Genomic DNA, 18,472 nt, shown 5'->3' with positions numbered 1-18,472 from the left:
TAGAAAGATCAGTTATCAGGAAGAGGTCAAGTATGGTGGAACTCTCTTCAAGGCAGTCAGGGATATGGGTAGGGTGCTTTACAAGCTGCTCTATGACAATGAGGATAGGAAATACAGTATGTAGGTCAGTTCACAAGGTGGATCAGTGAAAGGTGAGGAGAGTCAAAGGTGGAGGTGTACATTAAACTCACCTGGAATGGAGATTCCAGAAAAAGGAGTTGAAAGAATGTGTTCCATCTTAGAAGTAAGATAGTCAAAAAAAATTTCATAGTAGAGTTAGAGGATAAATAAACAGCACAGATATATTTAGTTAGTGAATGACAAGATAGCCGAAGCTAGAGAGTAGAGAATTCAGATTATTCAAGTTCAGAACCATGAGAGCAAGATATGTTGTTGCATACAAACAACAACCATTGGCTTTGAAGTGATTATAGAGTAAGAAACTGGTCACACAGAAGGATTTGCTGTCAGTCGCCTGAGACAGCTGAGTCTTTGTGAGGAAGTGCAGTGTTTTTTTTTTTTTTTTTTTTTTTTTTTTTTTTTTTAACAGAACGGAAGAAGGAAAAACAAATGAAAAAAAAAAATCCATACACCAGATTACTGGTGTCCTCTGTTCATAAAATATCTGTAACAGTTAGAATTGAACAGCTGTGAGTTGAAATTTGGAGGGAAACAACTCTGGGGAAGCGAGTTCCAGAGAGATGCAATTCGGGGAATGAAAGAATTCTGATAGGCAGAAGTTCTGCAATATGGCTGAGTGATATTCCGGTCATGAGTGCTACCAGATGCCCGTGTAGCACGAGAGAAGGCATGGAGAGGTGGCACCATAGACGTAACTTCGTCTGAGCATTTGCCAAAAAAAATCTGTAAAATAATGCAAAGGAGACAACATTCCTTCTTAATTGCAGGGGAGGTAGTTTATTTGTAATGGCAGGGTTGTTAATAATTCTAACAGCTTTGTTCTGAATTTTATCTAGTTGTTTTAATGCAACCTCTCCACATCCATTCCACAAGGGTGAGCAATATTCATGCTGAGAACGCACATGACTCTTAAATTATAGCTAACTGCTCATCAGCGACGAAGTTACGGGTTCTGTACAATAATCCAAGTTTCTTTGAGGCGGTTTTTGCAAGTGATCTTGTCATAAAGACTTCGTAAAAAAATGTCATAAAGACTTTGTAGTTACTTGTAGTAGAGTTATATATATATTAGACTTGTGGACGAGCGGTTGTTATACTTGAGTAGCTTTGTAAGTAGATAATCTTCTTTCCCATTTGTCATGTAGTGACAGGAGAGGTAAAGAATAGTATGGGACTATTTTTATTTGTCTTGGAAATATTAACAAGTCTCTCACACAGAGCGAAGTATAAAGTAGAGTCCCGCTAGCTATCTCTCTGTCTCGCTCTCTCTGTCTCTCTCTCAAGTTGCTAAGCCCTTCTCCCTGCGACCTGTTTGTTCTATGGCTAGCTTCCTTCTGACTTCTCTTTCCTAAATTCTGGTGAAACAGGAGACGTATCACGTGTGTTCCTTGTGACTGGAAAGTTCTAGAAGCCTGTGTGTATGTGTATGGTCAACAAGGCTTTGTTCACCGGTGAATTGCTGACAGCTAACTGCATCATCTCCTTACTGGCTACTTCGTAATCTGTTGTCAGCTTTTCCTCAGTGTAACTTGCAAGATCATTTCCCATTCCCAGGCTCGCATAGAGCTGTCTATCTATCTATTTATCTATCTATCTATTATGATTTGTAATTATAATATGGAGTCCTAATATATGCTCGGTCACGCGAAAATGGCGTACCATCGACAGTTAATAGTCATAACATATTAATACATATTATATACACATTATAATGAACTTATAAGCTAATTAAGTGAAATACATAATATTGTAAAAGTAACATAATTGTATGAATATTGTATACATATAATATTCATAGTATATAGCAATTATCCAGTAATATTACATTTTAAACAAGTTGTATACATTTTGCGATATGTGTATGTATAACAGACATACCCATATAATTGTGCAATGGTAATACTGCTAGGTTATACATTACATATTGAGTTATCACTTTAGTAATGTCTAATATTTCACCTAACTTGTATGATGATACTGGTAATGCAGAATTGTGCTATAGTTGTATGACTTATAATATTGTACTAACATTGTGGTAATACATAATTGTAACATTTTATGAATTGTTACAAAATATTGTGTTAATGCATAATTGTGTTGGCCTTATAACTGTAGTTACATTTTGTTAATGCAACTGTTACTTAAGTGTCTTGGCTTTATAACTGTAGTTAAAGTTACATAAAAGTTACATCTTGTTAATGCAACTGTTAATTGGCAAAGTGTAACATAATGCAATCGTTTGTCGTTACATAATTGTTACATATCGTTTGTAGTTACATAATTGTAGTTAAAGTTACATAAAAGTTACATCTTGTTAATGCAACTGTTACATAAATGGTACATATTGTTTGTAGTATTGTTTGTAGTTACATAATTGTAGCAAGTGTAACATAATGCAATCGTTTGTCGTTACATAATTATAATATGGAGTTGCATAATTATTACATATCGTTTGTAGTTACATAATTGTAGCAAGTGTAACATAATGCAATCGTTTGTCGTTACATAATTGTAATAGTTGCAGTCCTAACATATGCTGCGGTCGATGATATGATGTGTCATGCCACTTGCTTGTGGAGACAACAATTTGCTTTTTTGTTTCACTTATACAAGGAGTTTATGTGATGATGTGCTATGCCACTTGCTTGTGGAGACAACATTTTTTTTGTTTCACTTATACAAGGAGTTTATGTGGTATTTTGACATATGTAGTAACACTTACACTTATTTTCATTTGTTTGTTATGTGATCTTACTCTATTTCTCTCGTTTTTCTTACTTTTTCTTTCTGTCTTTCTTTCTTTTTTTTTTTTTCTATGTATTGATTTTCTATAGTTTGTTTTTCTTCGCTTGTGTACGCTTTTTCTATGTTGTTCATGGTTGCATAATTACTGGCCAATTTCCTTGGGATACTCTTTTAAAGTTTAGTTTATATTGCACAGGTATTACTGAAAATGATACTATATAGTCCCATATTTTGTTATCTTATATATAAAAAATATATATATATACACTATATACAGTATTAACTATATACACTGACTTGTTGTTCACTTGTACCTATCGTGGGTAATATGTGTGTCAGCATTGTGTGGAAATCATTGTCTTCACGACTGTGTTGAAGATGTTCACTCTTGCTAACGTCATTTGTGTTGGCCATTTTCTTTTTTTTCTCTAGTTTACCTTGTAACTTAATTTATCTGTTTCCACAAGGTAGCTTTAATTAATAAATGTTTAATACAGTTCTTTTAACCGCTCACTGAGTAACTGTGATGGTATATTTTCCTTATCACTTTGTAGATATAATAATGTATAGCTGTATGTATGAAACACGTATTTTATGTAGGTTTAAATGGTAACACTCGTTGGTAGTAAATAAATGTTATAATAAATGAATGAATATATACAGTGTAGAATATTTATTGTTGGTGATTATTTAGTGTTTGAGTTATGCAGATAACTGAAGTAAGTATGTGTATTTAAGCTGTAACTCTACAGCACGTTTTATATGTTTGTGCAGAAGCATATTGTCTGTCACTGTGTATTGTATAAATGAAGTAACTATGTAACTCACTAATTTTTACCGTGGTGGGAATGGTGTGAGTGGTGGTGCAGGTGGTGAGTTGACTGACGTGGCGTCTTTTTAGCAAGCACGCATGATGACGTCGACTTCCCACACTGGTAGCTGTGGTGTATCAGAGAGAGGAGGGTGACGTCTGGTGGTTAATGAGTTGTGAGTCGTGTCTCACTCTTCCGTTTGTTTGTTTCGTTTTTCTTTGTCGATGTTTTCTCAGTCCTTTTCTCTTGTGATTTACTCGTTGTGGGATGAAGACTGCTGCTACTTGTAGGTGTGTGTAGAAGATTATACAGACGACTTGTAGAGTTGTTACTCGTAGTTGATTGTAGGTGGTTGTAGTTCGTTGGTTCGTCGTAGAAATTGCAAGACTGTTTGTATCAGTACTTTGTTAAACTACTGGCAAGACGTCGTGTGATCATTTCTACATCAGCGTGATGATCGTGGAGACGGAGGGGGCTGGTTGGAGAGAATACTATCAGGAGCTATTTGTAAGTTGTTGGTTGTGAGTATTCTTGTTTTCAATCTTGATATTTTGTAGGAATTCAATGTTGATTCGTAGACGAGGTTCGTATACGTTCGCTGCTACCAAATGTCATAAAATGACATATATATTAGACTTGTGGACGAGCGGTTGTTATACTTGAGTAGCTTTGTAAGTAGATAATCTTCTTTCCCATTTGTCATGTAGTGACAGGAGAGGTAAAGAATAGTATGGGACTATATTTATTTGTCTTGGAAATATTAACAAGTCTCTCACACAGAGCGAAGTATAAAGTAGAGTCCCGCTAGCTATCTCTCTGTCTCGCTCTCTCTGTCTCTCTCTCAAGTTGCTAAGCCCTTCTCCCTGCGACCTGTTTGTTCTATGGCTAGCTTCCTTCTGACTTCTCTTTCCTAAATTCTGGTGAAACAGGAGACGTATCACGTGTGTTCCTTGTGACTGGAAAGTTCTAGAAGCCTGTGTGTGAGTATGTGTATGGTCAACAAGGCTTTGTTCACCGGTGAATTGCTGACAACTAACTGCATCATCTCCTTACTGGCTACTTCGTAATCTGTCGTCAGCTTTTCCTCAGTGTAACTTGCAAGATCATTTCCCATTCCCAGGCTCGCATAGAGCTGTCTATCTATCTATTTATCTATCTATCTATTATGATTTGTAATTATAATATGGAGTCCTAATAATCTAACATGAGAGGTCCAGCTGAGAGCATTGTTAAGTGAGAGGCCAAGAATTTCAATACTTTTGGAGATGGGAATATTAGTAGCACTGATGATAATGTACGAATCTGGCAATATCTGTCTATTAGTATATTGTATGTATTTAGTTTTGCTAGGATTAGAAGAGACAATGTTGTTTTGTCCCCATTCACTGGTCGTAGATAGGTCTTGATGTATGGAGATGGCTGTACTGAGTTGAGAGGTAGAGATACTAGACTTTGTAAATGGGTGGCTGAATGTGAATGAACTATGTAGTGTTGAGTCATCTACGTATGAGTGGATGGGATTGTGGGTGAAAGATAAGAGATCATTAATATGAACCAGGAATAGGGTTGGCGCCAGAACTGACCACTGCGGCACGCTGGCGTTAATTGAGTGGAAATTGGAATATACATCATCTATTTTTACTCTTATTTTCCTGCCACTAAGATATGAAGAAATCAAAGGAACAAAAGATGTTAGTCCATAGCAAGGGAGTTTGGACAGCAGGGAACGGTGCCATACTCTGTCAAAAGCTTTAGAAATATCAAGAGCTACTGCATGAGTTTCTCCATGTAGATCATTTGATTGATAGATGGTATGAGTTAGGAGATTGAGTATGTCAATGGTGGATCTTTCGTGGCGAAAACCATATTGTCTATCACTAATTAAGCTGTTGGATTCAAGATATTTAACAATGTGCTTATTAATTAAAGTTTCATATACCTTACCAAGAGAAGATGTGACAGCTATTGGTCTATAATCAGAGGGGTCAGAGGAACTTCCTTTCTTCGGAATTGGGTGGATATTGGCTTCTTTCCATGAATTTGGGAATAAAGAAGTACGTATGCATAGTCTGAATAAATTATATAGAACAGAGGCAAGTTCAGGGGAACACTTTTTCAAAACAATTGGCAGAATTCCATCTGGGCCTGGAGCTTTGTTGGTAGGTAAATTGTCAAGAATGGATTTTACGTATCGTGTCTGTATTTTAAGTGGGGCAATTTCGGAAGAGTCAAGTTCTAGTACTGGGACATTCTGGCTGATATCGTCTATGGTAGAGTTTCTGGCAAATGTACTGGCAAAAATATCCGCTTTCCCAAACAGGTCATTTGTAATGTTGCCATAAGGAGATTTTAGTGGGGGAATGGAAGATGACTTGTTGAAGTTGTTATTGAAAGAATTAAGAGTTGACCAGAATATTCTATTGTCATTAGGGTTGTTACGTAGTTTTAATGCTTGCTTTTGAAGAAAGTTTGATTTAGCTAGATTTAATACAGCTTTTGCATGATTACTAGCAATTTTAAATTGAGAGAGTGATTCAGATGTTTTTTATTTTAAGTAAGAGTTATATGCTAATGACTTTTGGGCTGTTGCTCTGGCACAGTTGCCATCAAACCATTTTGGAGAGTTCGATCTTTTAGTGAACTGTTGACTTGGTATGAATAAATCCATACCTGCTAGTATTAAGTCGCAAATGTGGGACTGGGTAGAATTGGGATCACTAGAGAAGAGGGACTGCCATGGAATGTCAGCAAGATAATTTCTAAATCCATCCCAGTTTGCCCTATCAAAGTACCATCGGGTCACCCTGACAAGTTCAGAATGGGGAGGTGTGGGGGGGTTAACTAATGAGGCTTTGATGAGATTGTGGTCAGAGGATCCAAGTGGTGACAGTACCTCTATCCTGTATTGATCTGGATTATTTGTCAAGAATAAATCCAAGAGATGGGCATTATGGTCAGGATTATCAAGTATTCTGGTTGGTTGCTTTACAAGCTGGGTGAGATTAAACGATTCTGCAAACAGCTCGCACTCTAGATCAGCGTCCTCAGTCCTGGCAGAATGCAATAACCATTCAACATTATGTATGTTAAAATCACCCAAAATGGTAATTTCGGTGCTAAGGGCAAGGTTAAGGTTTCTCAACTGTGTGGATATGGAATCAAATACACTGGGTTCCGAGGAAGCACTGGGAGAGTGATAAACTACACAAATATATTTGGTAATATTTTGACAGTTTAGTTTATATAATGAGTAATCAAACTGGATGAAGTGAAGTTTAAAATAGTGTCAACTGCATATTGGGATTTGATATAACAACAGGTGCCGCCCATGTTACAGAAGTTTGTAAGGAGATGGTAACCGGGAAAACAAAATGGAGATGTATCGGTAGAGGGCGAGATTTGTGGTTCTGTGAGGAAAAGGGCCAAAGGGGATATGGATTGAAGGAAAAAATGAACTGAGTTTAAATTTGTGATAAGGCCGTGGATGTTGGTGAAGAATAAGGTCGCACTTTCACTTCTTCACTGACGAACGTTACAGGAAATAGCAACAGTTGCTGCCGGCACAGTCGCTTGATGGCGACCGGGAGGACCCTGTGCTGCCAGCCCTACCCTGCCGGTGGTGGCAATCCGAGGTACCATCTCATTTGATAGTAACACAGCAGCGGCCATTACTAATGAGAGTGAATAGGTGTGATATGTTATGCACATGTAGTGTGGTGTAGACAGTTGAAGGAAGAGGTATTATGAGAGCATGCTGGCCTACTCTGTGTAAATGAATGCACTGAAAATGTTCAGCAAAGGGGGATGGTCTGGATCATGTCCTGAGGGATGGTGAAACGGGAGCTCCAGCTCTCCCCATCACCAGCTTGCCATCCACCTCGGGAGTACTGCCCTGTAAGACTGGTGCTACAGTCTACGTTTAGGGATTGCGATATGGTGTTCAGAAAAGAGAAAATTAGAGGAAAGGCCACGAATGTTGCAGATATGAAGAAACAGTGAGTCAGACAGTTATTCCAGGCATCTCACTTGGCAGTCACTTGAAGAGAGGTGGATGCTGGGGGCTTTTATGGTCCCTTCCCCCCTACCCTTCCCAGGGGCTCCGAGGCTGGGTGTTCAGATGCCAATTTTCTCATACTTTTGAACAGGAATATTGGTGTATAATGTGCACGTAGTTTGTCATTGACAGTTAGAGGATGGTCTGTAGGAGAGTATGCTGGCCTACTTTTTGTGTTAATGAAACACTGAAAACGTTCAGCAAATGGAGGGATGGTCAGAATCTATAGTCGGGGCGCACGACTCTGATGTTGTCATTAGCATACCCTGGCAACCAACCTGTCAACACTGCATCCGATATTGTATCATATACACGAATCATATTATTATACACGAATTTATACATGAACATATTATATACGAATCACATACGTATCACATTATACACGAAATCAGAAGCACAATTGATGGGTTGTGCGGCACAACTACAGTCTCGAGGGCCATTGAAATGGGAGCTCCAGCTCTCCCTATCATCAGCTTTCCATCCACCTTGAGAGTACTGCCCTGTCTCTCTGGTGCCATATATGGAATGTATGGAATTATTTTATTTTAAGTGGTTTTTCTTTTTCTGTTCATGTTCTAAAAGAAAATAAATTAAGAAGGTGAATCGACAGTTCACTTACTCGGTATGAAGTAAAACCATTTATTGAATTGTAATATTATGCACATATTTCCTTTTCAGTCTACAGTATGTATATCTCGGTTTGCCAGTCTTTGTCCTTCCTCACTTTTCCTTTCGCTCTTCCTTCTCTTCCTTCATCCTTTCACACCTCACCGTCCGTGAATCGAAGAGTGAAGAATGAAAGTGAGTGGTTGGATGTGAATCTCCACATAACGAAATATTACCTGCCATAGATCGTCAGTTCATAACAACGATTATTCAGCATCCTTATTTCCGTTATTAATGTGTTCCGTCTGCTATTTTCCCTCCTCATTATTGGACAGTAAGGTTGTATATTGAAAGGAAAGAAATTTTCAATAAAACTGAGTAAAAAGTAATATACCCAACGCTTCCCGTGTGGAAATATCAACTCCTACTATGAAGACTGACTACAAGTCCTTTCTATAAATTTTTTTTTAATTAGACGAAAAGTGAAGAAGTTTCATGTGTGAGGGTGTAAAAAAATCACCCAAGTGGGTGAAAAAATTCCTATTGGAACGTGGTACAGGAGATGCTGATGACTGCTTTAGAATTCTGCGGGTAATACAATCGATTAATTATGTCTTCTCATCGGGGTTTACCTGCCTCTAACATACCTTAACCAACAGCATCCAGTGGAACATATATTAAAACTTTCTGCCACAGATGAACATTACATTAACTAGTCACAAGGTACTGGTATGACTCAGTACAATGACGTCGTTTACATTGTATTCTTGTGGGAATGACATCTATTTGTGAAGGGAATCAAAACAAGCTCCATACAGCATTTCAGTGGGATAACGTCTCTATATGTTTTTCTTTCTACCATTAAACAACTTCATTCAGTTTTGGAGAGTCACTCTTACAATGGAGCGATTCACACTTTCCCGCATCTGTCGAACACTGAGCTAAGTGATGGAGCGCTGATGATAGGGCCGAGTACTGTATTCATAAAATAGCTTCTTAAGCCCCGAATGGCTGGCCAGCCAGCTTGTTGCCTGATACTGGGATGGAGAATCGTATGGAAGTGATGGTATTTAATGTTGATAATATTGGCACTCTAGTTCCTGTTTCATTCGTAACTGGATTTAATCATCTGCTGTTAGGTGAAATATATTGCAAGATGAGATTCAACAGTGAGGGAAATAAAGTCCCTACCGTTATCTGATTGTTTATGAATACACTCACTTCTTTCGGAAAGAAGAAGATAAATTGATTAAATGCAAAACGATGACCCTTCACCTTAAAGAGATCGCAGTCATGTATTATTTGCGTTAATAGAATATTATTTCACTAAATTTAATTGACGTTAAGAGACTAGCTAGATTAAAAATTGTCCATCATCGAACAAAGTTCACAAAGGGACAGTGGTTCGTATTTATACTACTATTAAATTCATATAATATTGAGCAGGTTGAATACTATATATCACCTGAATTTTATGGCATCATTATGTTGTCGTTAAAGAAACTGAATTTTGTTTTTGAAAGTATATTCCCGGTAAAGGAAATACCTGCTATCAAGCTGCACGCATATAACACATTTGCTGCGACCATCATGTTTATGTTATCAAAAAATGCTTGCCTAATATTAAGCGGTATTATAGTGGGTCATTACTGTAACAAGCATCTCCTTTCACTAAAAGCTTCGCTGATGCTCAGTTAATGGACATGCTATATTTTTCTCCATCAACAGTGATTTTAAAATACCCATTTTTTATTAATCATTTCAAAATAATGAGCTAATGTTTATCATTATATCTTCATACAATGAAATCCAGCTTAAGAGACATATTTCGAACCTGAGGGATTGGATGCAGCCTTAAATTATTCACTAGAAGAGTCATTCAATGTTGAATACGTTATCTGGTATGAGCATCAGTATTGGAAGACCAGAAACGTTCTATTTTCCTCACGTGCTTCAGATATTACTGCACAAATTGTGCCGGTTTGCCTTCCATTTTACGATTTAAGTAGCATGCATACGACTGCCAGAACCATAAGTTCGTAAGGTAAGGAGGTTCCCCGGTACTTCTTCCCAGCCGATTTATTTAGAACACTACTTATTCGTCATCACTTGTAATGCTAATTATCACATTTTATTTTTGTATAGTCTTATTTTCCACAAATATCACAGAAGTGACATTTAACGTGTTGAATGCAGGAATCAGCTTGACAGGAATATTTGCCAGGGAGCCACCTCCAGCCACGAAAATACGTGCCTTGGAATCCTAAATCCCTGTGTGAGCTTGCCGGTATGAGTTTGGGAGTGGGGATCCGATGCTGAAAGTATTTTGATTGAGCGTCTTTTAGCATGAGTCTCTAAGTGTGACTCTGTCAGCATGAGTCTTGATGTCTGAACCTGTCACAATGAATCACTGAGCGCAAGTCTATCAGTATGAGTCCTTAAATGTGAGCCTGTCACTATGAATGAGAGTGTGAGCCTGTCAGTATGAGTCTCTCTGTGTGAACCTGTCTGCATGTGTCTCTGTGTGAACCTGTCAGCATATGTCTTTATATATGAACTTGTCAGCATCAGTCCTTGTGTGTGAGCCTCTCGCCAAGAGTCACTAAGTGTGAACCTGTTAGTATGAATCTTTAAGTGAGAGTTTGTCAACATTCCATAGGTCACAGGGAGTAAGTCTGTCAGCATGAGTCTCTGAGCGTGAGCCTGTAACTGTAGGTCCTTGGCTGTAAACCAATCTGTATGAGTGTTTGATGACATGCCTGTCAATAATTACCTTAAGTTTGTGACCATACTTCTATCTGCCTGCTTGCCCACTCTTCCCAGCTGTTTTATCTGTCTTTATCTGTCTTTCTGTTCCACCGATCCCCATCAGTCTGCCTTTATTTATGCACAGTTACAGAGTCTGTATATAATTAATTATAGATTCTGCAACACTACATTAACATGTTTCATAACCACCACCCCCAATCCCCCCAAAAAAAATGCAAACAGACCTGTAAGCAAATAAGGCTACACAACAGATTATTTATTTAGAGAGAGAGAGAGAGAGAGAGAGAGAGAGAGAGAGAGAGAGAGAGAGAGACGGATATAAGCATCACTGGACTGGGCACCTATAACCCAGTATCAGGATGGCATGTGGACATAATGCGGAACAGAAACATCCGGGTAATAAAGGCGGATCGATATAAAAACAATTCTGCGTAAAGTTTTATGACAAAAGAGCCAAATGAAACTCTCAGACAAGTTTAAAGTTTCTGCCAGAACCATTGAAGGGTATGAACTGGTGGCAGTTCTTTCTTCTATGACTGAAAATAATTATACTCTTTCTTCACCATCTCCAGTACCCTTCCCTCCCCCTCTGCCATATTAACACTGCGATGCGCATTTCCCACCACAGTCCTATGGGCAATCAAATGAAGTCTTTATAGTACAAATACAGAGGCAGTTCTATTTTAGGGTTTTCATTAGTTTGTCTGTATATATTCCATCCACATCACATTTAACCAGCTGTTCTCTTCATTCTTGGCATATAAACGTAATATCACGAACTCTGGCTGCACCAGCACTGGCTTGCCCTCAAAGACGCTGATTTTGGGAGGCGTGGTTGAGTCGGTAGAGAGGTAGCCTGAAGTCCTAATGTACCCAGGTTTGAATCCCCGCTGGGGCAGGAAACAGTTTTAGGCAGGGGCGTACCTGGAGATTTGGGGGCCCTGGGGGCTAGGTTCTTTGCAGGGCCTCCCTCCTGGAGGGAGGCCTCGCAAAGAACTTAGTCCTCCTCATTCTCAAAACTTATCTAATATCTCAGCCAGGATTGTCGGGATGATAAATATATATATTTTTAAATATTAATTAAAAAGCTTATAAATATTTAAGGCTTTGGGGGCCCCCCCTCAATTGGGGGCCCGGGGGGCAGTTTCAAACAGCCCCCCCCCCGCCCCCCCTCAGGAACGCCACTGGTTTAAGAATATGAATTTCATGCAAGCAGACTTTACTGATCTACCAGAAGGCTCGCCGACATTTAAAAACACCCCCGCCAATATCAATACACCAGTCTTGAATGGAGACAGTCTTAGCATGTGTTCAGTTAATTCGATGGGTGTTAGCGCCGAAGTGACGACATGTGGAGATGCATGTTATGTAGGAAAACTGCTGGGCCTTGGGAGCAGACTTTGAAGCCCATGCCCAGAGACGACACACACACAAAAATCTAATAAAACTATCTAAAAATTTAGAAAAATTTCTCTAGTGAGGTGATGTTTTCCATGTTATTTTGGCAGTCCTAAAACGATTTATTTTCAGAACACAAGAATCGCGTCAGCAAGGTAGAAGGAAAGCTACCTTGGTTCTAGTGGAAAGAAACGGGGAGCCGCAAGGAGTGCAGCAGTTGAAAGGAATGGGTTGTTGATATTACGGGACCTGGTCAAGAGAATGAAAGAAATGGAGGGGAAGTTAGTATTGTAAGCATGACTCTAGAAGGTTACTTTACATTTCCTTTCGTAACCTATTGTCTGCAATTCAGTAAATTCATCAGTTTAGCCTGCCGGGCACAATTAAGACAACACTTATCTTTGATCACCATTGTTATTAGCAATAAAGTAGGAGGCAGTATAATAATTAATTCATGGGTCTTATTCTGTTCGCCTTTTGGGGATCTCAAACAAATGTTCTTTACGCTTTTCCAATGGCAAATTAAAAATCTTCTGCACGTAATTTATCACTTTATTAGTACTAAAATTATATCAGCAACTGGCGTGCACTGACTGGGATTGCGCAATGGCAGGAGTCCCCAGTGCATATACAACCTCAGTCTATATTCGTATCTTCAATTGCTCCCGTAACCTAGTCATGATCCTCTTCCCTCCTTTCACACAAGTTTTCTTGCACTCTCATCTATTCTCTCGCGTGTAAGGTTTGGCGAGGGAGGATAATTCTAACAACTGGGAAATGTACAGTTGTGCACACTTTCAAATGCAGCTCCCTCATATACTGTATATTCTTGTTCACTGTCTTGAACAAGAAAGGGGATGAAGCCCAAGGAGGCAACTTCACATGATGCAACACACGATTTTGTTTAAATGTTGGTTTTCTTTTTTCTGTTTTTCTTTTTTTTTGTTTCCAGTAATATGCTCTAATCCAGGTAAATGCAATGTGCAAAAATATTGACCAAGAAAAGATGATAAGAATCGATGATGCCTTTTAGCAGAAAATGGATACTTGTCGTAACACATGTTTTTATATTTCAGTGTGTGAAAACAACTGTTAGTCCCTAAAAAAAAACAATTTTTTTCATGCTACTGTTTAACGATCTTATTCATTCAGGAGAGATGTGTCGCAGTCAAAGAGTGATCTAATGAAACAAACTTTTTAAAGTACAGACTAGCTGAAGCTATGAATCATGATAAAAGAGTGACATAAATAATCAACATTATCATTATCGTCATTATTACCATTATCACCATTATTTTCCCGGAAGAAGTGAAGTGGGTAGTATATGGGAAGATGGATGCTAAATATAGGATAACAATCAACAGAGCACCCGGTGAACCAGATTATATGATACTCATTTACTAAAGTCTTTACGATCCTTTTTGAAATTCATGATGGATTATTGGACATTTTGGTAACTTCTGAAAATGAAGGCACAATCTGAACTTATAGCTACGTCTGGTACGTCAGTGTCTTTTATATATCCTTTTTCTACAGCCAGGCGATATTGTTCACTATACGGTCAAACACTCCTAATAATGGGAAGAAGCAACATGCACCAGAAATTCTCGACGCAGTATAATATGACACTTTTAGAACGATGACCATTTTATGTTTATCCGGATACGTCAAGGACTTTGTTCGGTTCAAAAACTACCACTCTGACGAAAGGGACAAAACATCTCTCCAGTAGTTCATTAACTAACAAGGCATTTCTTTATGTGTTCTGGCTACCGTCGGACTATCTTACGTCGCAAGTTGAGTTTCTCACACTGGTAGGGTCAGTCCAACTTTCGTCTATTCCTTATCTGCTCTGACGATTTTTCATTCATACAGTATTCTACTTATGTACCCTATGATGATTTCACTGAAATCAATAAGGTTCCCTAGTATTATACGGGACAGCCATTCTCACTTGAACAGACCCCGTCGGAAATTCTTGATCTCACAGTCATCTCCAGTGAGTATTTCATACTTTCACCCAAATGCTTAACGCAAACTTTTCCAACTGTGGGGCGTGCCTCTCTGGAAGGACGTGTAGTAACGTTCTAATTTTTGGTGGGAACGGTCAGAGTGTAGCATGTACATTTTTCTTGTCTTATAATGTATGAACCTGATCTTTTTCAGGCAGTCTTTCATAATTTTTGCAGTTCGTAAATAATACGATGAAAGATGATATAGAAATGCAAATCTGAAGTTAATGAATCTGCTGAATATTTGCATATGTGTCACCATCATGAAAAAATATATATCAAATTATTTCAGTTTAGCTGTGTCACGCTCGGTATACAGTATTTGTGGGTGTGATATTAGTGCTTACCGTTTTTGTGTGTGTGTGTGTGTGTGTGTGTGTGTGTGTGTGTGTGTGGGTAGTTTATTCTTTTTCCAGTCATTAATAGAAAAATATTTCAGTGCTTTCTCTCTCAATTTTTCAGACATTATTTTATGCAATTAAATGCACTGAAACAAAAGAAGGGATATTTTTTAAAAAAAAATGTAAATATAAATAAAAGTAAAATAATAAATACCGGTAACATTAGATATTCACTAGGAAAGGAAATAATTATGTAACCAATCCTTTTATCACCATTGCACAAGTGATAACTATAATCATAATGCGAAGGCTATAAACAAAACTCTTTCTTTAATCCCTTACTTCGATCTCGTAAGCAGTGTGGTAGAGAGGGACGCTAAAAGTTTGGGGGTCATCATGTTTGAAAGCTGAAATCACTGTCTTAGTAGCAAGCTGTTGGTGGGTGTTGGGAGGTGATTGATGGGGTGGTGGTGGTAGTAGTGGTTGCGGGGAGTAGGAGTGGCGGGGACTGCGGCGGTGGCGGCGGCTGTGGTGACGGCGGTGGTTTCAATTTGAGTGTGGTGTTTAACCTGGATTCATGAAGCTTGTTGCATTTCCGAACGGTGTGCTTGCCCATTATCCTGTCCTATTCCTGGATTACACACGGCCACACTCACAGTGTGGCCGAATTTCAGTAATACTGTACATGCAGAGATGTAACCTCCTCCACAGTCCAGGCGCTTACTGCCATAATAGCTCGAGGTGAAAAACCTTAGTGGAATGAAAACAGAGTAAAACCTTACATCATCATTTACACTTACTGTCTCTAGAGATGTTTATGTATTTTTATTTATAAACACACACACACACACACACACACACACACACACACACACACACACACACACACACACACACACACACACACACACAAATGTGAATAATAAAAATAACAGTATACATAGCGAGTCATGTCAGCAAGATAATCTCGCTTACCTAGTATCACTTACATAGTAGGCTACTGGTTAGTGGGGAAATAAGAATATTTTCTTGTCGGGTCCTCGCCTCTAATATATTGTGCCAGCCTTCCATTGCTCATAACTTTTATGTTTGTCGTACCTAGATTTAAAGACAGCTATAGATGGTGTTGTTACTACTACTTCTGGTAACTGGTTCCACTCTTATAGTGTACGGATTGAAAACCAATTTCCCTTGAGTGTGATTCTCCAGTGGTCTGGCACAGCCAGTTTGAAACTGTGCCCCCTCAGGCCGATGCCACTGAATTCGAAGAACCTGGTGCAGGGGATGTCTTCGTGGCCGTGGACAATTTTGTACACCTCGATCATGTCCCCACTTTTCCTTCTGTCTTCCAATGTCTGCAGGCCAACCTGAGCCTTACACCTCTCTTCGTACGGTAGATCTGTATACTGTGGCACTAGCTTGGTGGCTGTGTGCTGCACTTGCTCCAGCAACTTTATGTCTTTTATTAGGTATGACCAGCACTGGGATGCATAATCCAATATCGGCCTCACCAGGGCAGTATAAAGGGGCAGCAGGATCTCCCGGTCAGTGTATGAGAAGTTCCTTTTAATTACCCTTAACCTGCTGTTAGCCTTGGCTGCCACCTTTGCCACGTACGTAGAAGACTTTAGGTCCGTTGAAATAAAGACACCCAAGTCCTTCTCCACCTGTAACTTTTCCAGCACTCTCGTGCAAGCCTTTAGTTGGTCCTGGGGTTTTCACGACCGAAATGCATAGTTTTGCACTTGTCCACATTAAATGTTAGTAGCCACTTCCTGCTCCAATCTGACACCCGATCCATATCTCTTTGCAGTGCCTCAACGTCCTCCCGGGTCTTGATGGTCCTGTATATCTTGGCATCATCCGTGAACAGACTTGCCGATGACTCCAGGTTGTTCACAAGATCATTTATGTAGATGATGAAAAGAACTGGGCCCACCACCGATCCCTGAGGCACGCCACTCATCACTGGTAGCCATTCCGAGAAGGCACCCCTTACGGCCACCGGATGTGTCCTGTTGGCAAGAAAATTGGTGATCCCTCTTTTCATATCCCCTGTTATACCTACTGCCTGGAGCTTCGCCACCAGCCGTCGGTGAGGTACTCTGTCGAATGCCTCTTCACAATCTAACAGGTAACATTAGCTTTGCCAGATTTACAACGATGTTTTTTTTCAAGGAGGAGTTACTGAGGGGAGAAGCAGCGTAAGGAGAGACAAAAAAAAAATGTTTATGGTAAAGAATAGAATAGGATGTTAGTTTGAAGGCTCCAGCAAGAAAAATTTTATGGGTCTGTGTATACTACATCGGGAAGATATGTGCATCGTAAATTATTAATATCTCCTTCATTCATTTATTCAAGTAATTCAGGAGTAATAAATGCCCATACATTATAATTATAATTTAATTTAAATAGGGATAATCTGTTTCAGTGTTTATAATCAGGTTCCTTACAATTGCTTGACGTGCAGGATCCAAAAAATATTGGTCCAAAGTATCGCCAACAGAGTGGTCTGCCGTCCAAAAGGATACATGTTCGATTTAGGAATCGAGATTTAAACTGTTTGATCACTTGAAGTTCGTAAAAACAGTCTCTACTGACCTTTCACAAGCGCCATCGACATCATCATCATTAAAACCTACTAGCACACGTACCATTACACTCACCATGACACCAGTCCTGAATGAAAGAGTCCTAACATATAATTCAATATGCATGGTGGGTATAAGTGTTAATTTAATCCTTTTACATGAATATGGCATGTGCCAAAACACTCCAAACTCGAAACATCTGCAATGAGAATCTCAGTGATTGGCGATGGAAATGACAGCACAAGGAGCGGCAGGCGAAGAATAAATATTGAACCAGACTGCAAACGAACATTTAATTCCTCACTTCTTTACGGCTGGATGGGAAGACTATTGGTGGATGCTAGCAGCATCACTCACTGCTGCTCCAGCCGTCAACAACGCCCTCCAATTCAATTCAAGTTTAACAAACAGCCAACACAACTTGTTGAAGCCGCCGACGTTTCCACACACATTTAAAGTTATGTGCATGAAGTAAGTTAGAGCATGGAATAAGGACAGAGAGGAAAATGAAATACGTGCATGAGTGGACAGGACTTTAAATAATACTAATATATCAGTAAAAGAATAATTTTAACAGCGTGTAGAAAACATTTGTAAGATCAGTTACTCATCACTGGACTGTAAAAGAGAACTGGTAAAGAATCATATGTGACTGCATAGAATATGCACTCTTTAATACTGTATTAGTTGTTCTTTCATATGGTCTCACCGGCCCATCACTCAGTTTAATAATTAAGAAATAAAGGTAAGCGGGATGCTTTGTGAATGGACTAGGGTGTGATTGTTCACATCCCTTTTCTGTCCAGCTTTCTAATGCAAGAGTTAACCGTTACTCCCAATCCTTCATTTATACAACAGGTCAACTCTGGAACTGTCTCCCTCTTTCTGTATTTCCTACTTTCAATGATCTCCAGTCTTCCAAACGCAGTGTGTCCAGGCATCTCCAAATGAACAGATCTTGAATTTGGCTCTTTTGTATTTTTTTTTTTTTTTATCTTAG

The 18,472-nt window shown here is 39.0% G+C and overlaps 1 protein-coding gene across 1 annotated transcript; it reads right to left on the bottom strand.

Moving 5' to 3' along the window:
- Positions 1–16,041: 16,041 nt before the first annotated feature.
- Positions 16,042–17,550, bottom strand: LOC145394770 (uncharacterized). The gene is made up of 3 exons (XM_080268549.1): positions 17,483–17,550; positions 16,674–16,896; positions 16,042–16,590 (listed from the first exon to the last, which is right to left on the bottom strand). Exons 1-3 carry the CDS (start codon positions 17,548–17,550, stop codon positions 16,042–16,044), a joined length of 840 nt encoding a protein of 279 aa, XP_080124675.1.
- Between the last annotated feature and the right edge of the window lie 922 nt (positions 17,551–18,472).

Source organism: Coenobita brevimanus, chromosome 28 (genome assembly GCF_032717465.1).
Source record: "Coenobita brevimanus isolate Jiangsu-jjx chromosome 28, ASM3271746v2, whole genome shotgun sequence".
Lineage (NCBI taxonomy): Eukaryota > Metazoa > Arthropoda > Malacostraca > Decapoda > Coenobitidae > Coenobita > Coenobita brevimanus.
The sequence above is the reverse complement of the archived record's forward strand: the minus strand, read 5'-3'. Positions and strand labels throughout refer to the sequence as shown.

Excerpts from the sequence above, each read along its gene's own strand:
- LOC145394770 (XM_080268549.1), bottom strand. The coding sequence starts at position 17,550 with ATGGTGAGTGTAATGGTACGTGTGCTAGTAGGTTTTAATGATGATGAT. Across the intron at positions 16,897-17,482 it reads GTCGATGGCGCTTGTGAAAG|GACACATCCGGTGGCCGTAA; the intron begins GTCAGTAGAGAC and ends TCTTGCCAACAG. Across the intron at positions 16,591-16,673 it reads TGCAAAGAGATATGGATCGG|GACCAACTAAAGGCTTGCAC; the intron begins GTGTCAGATTGG and ends TGAAAACCCCAG.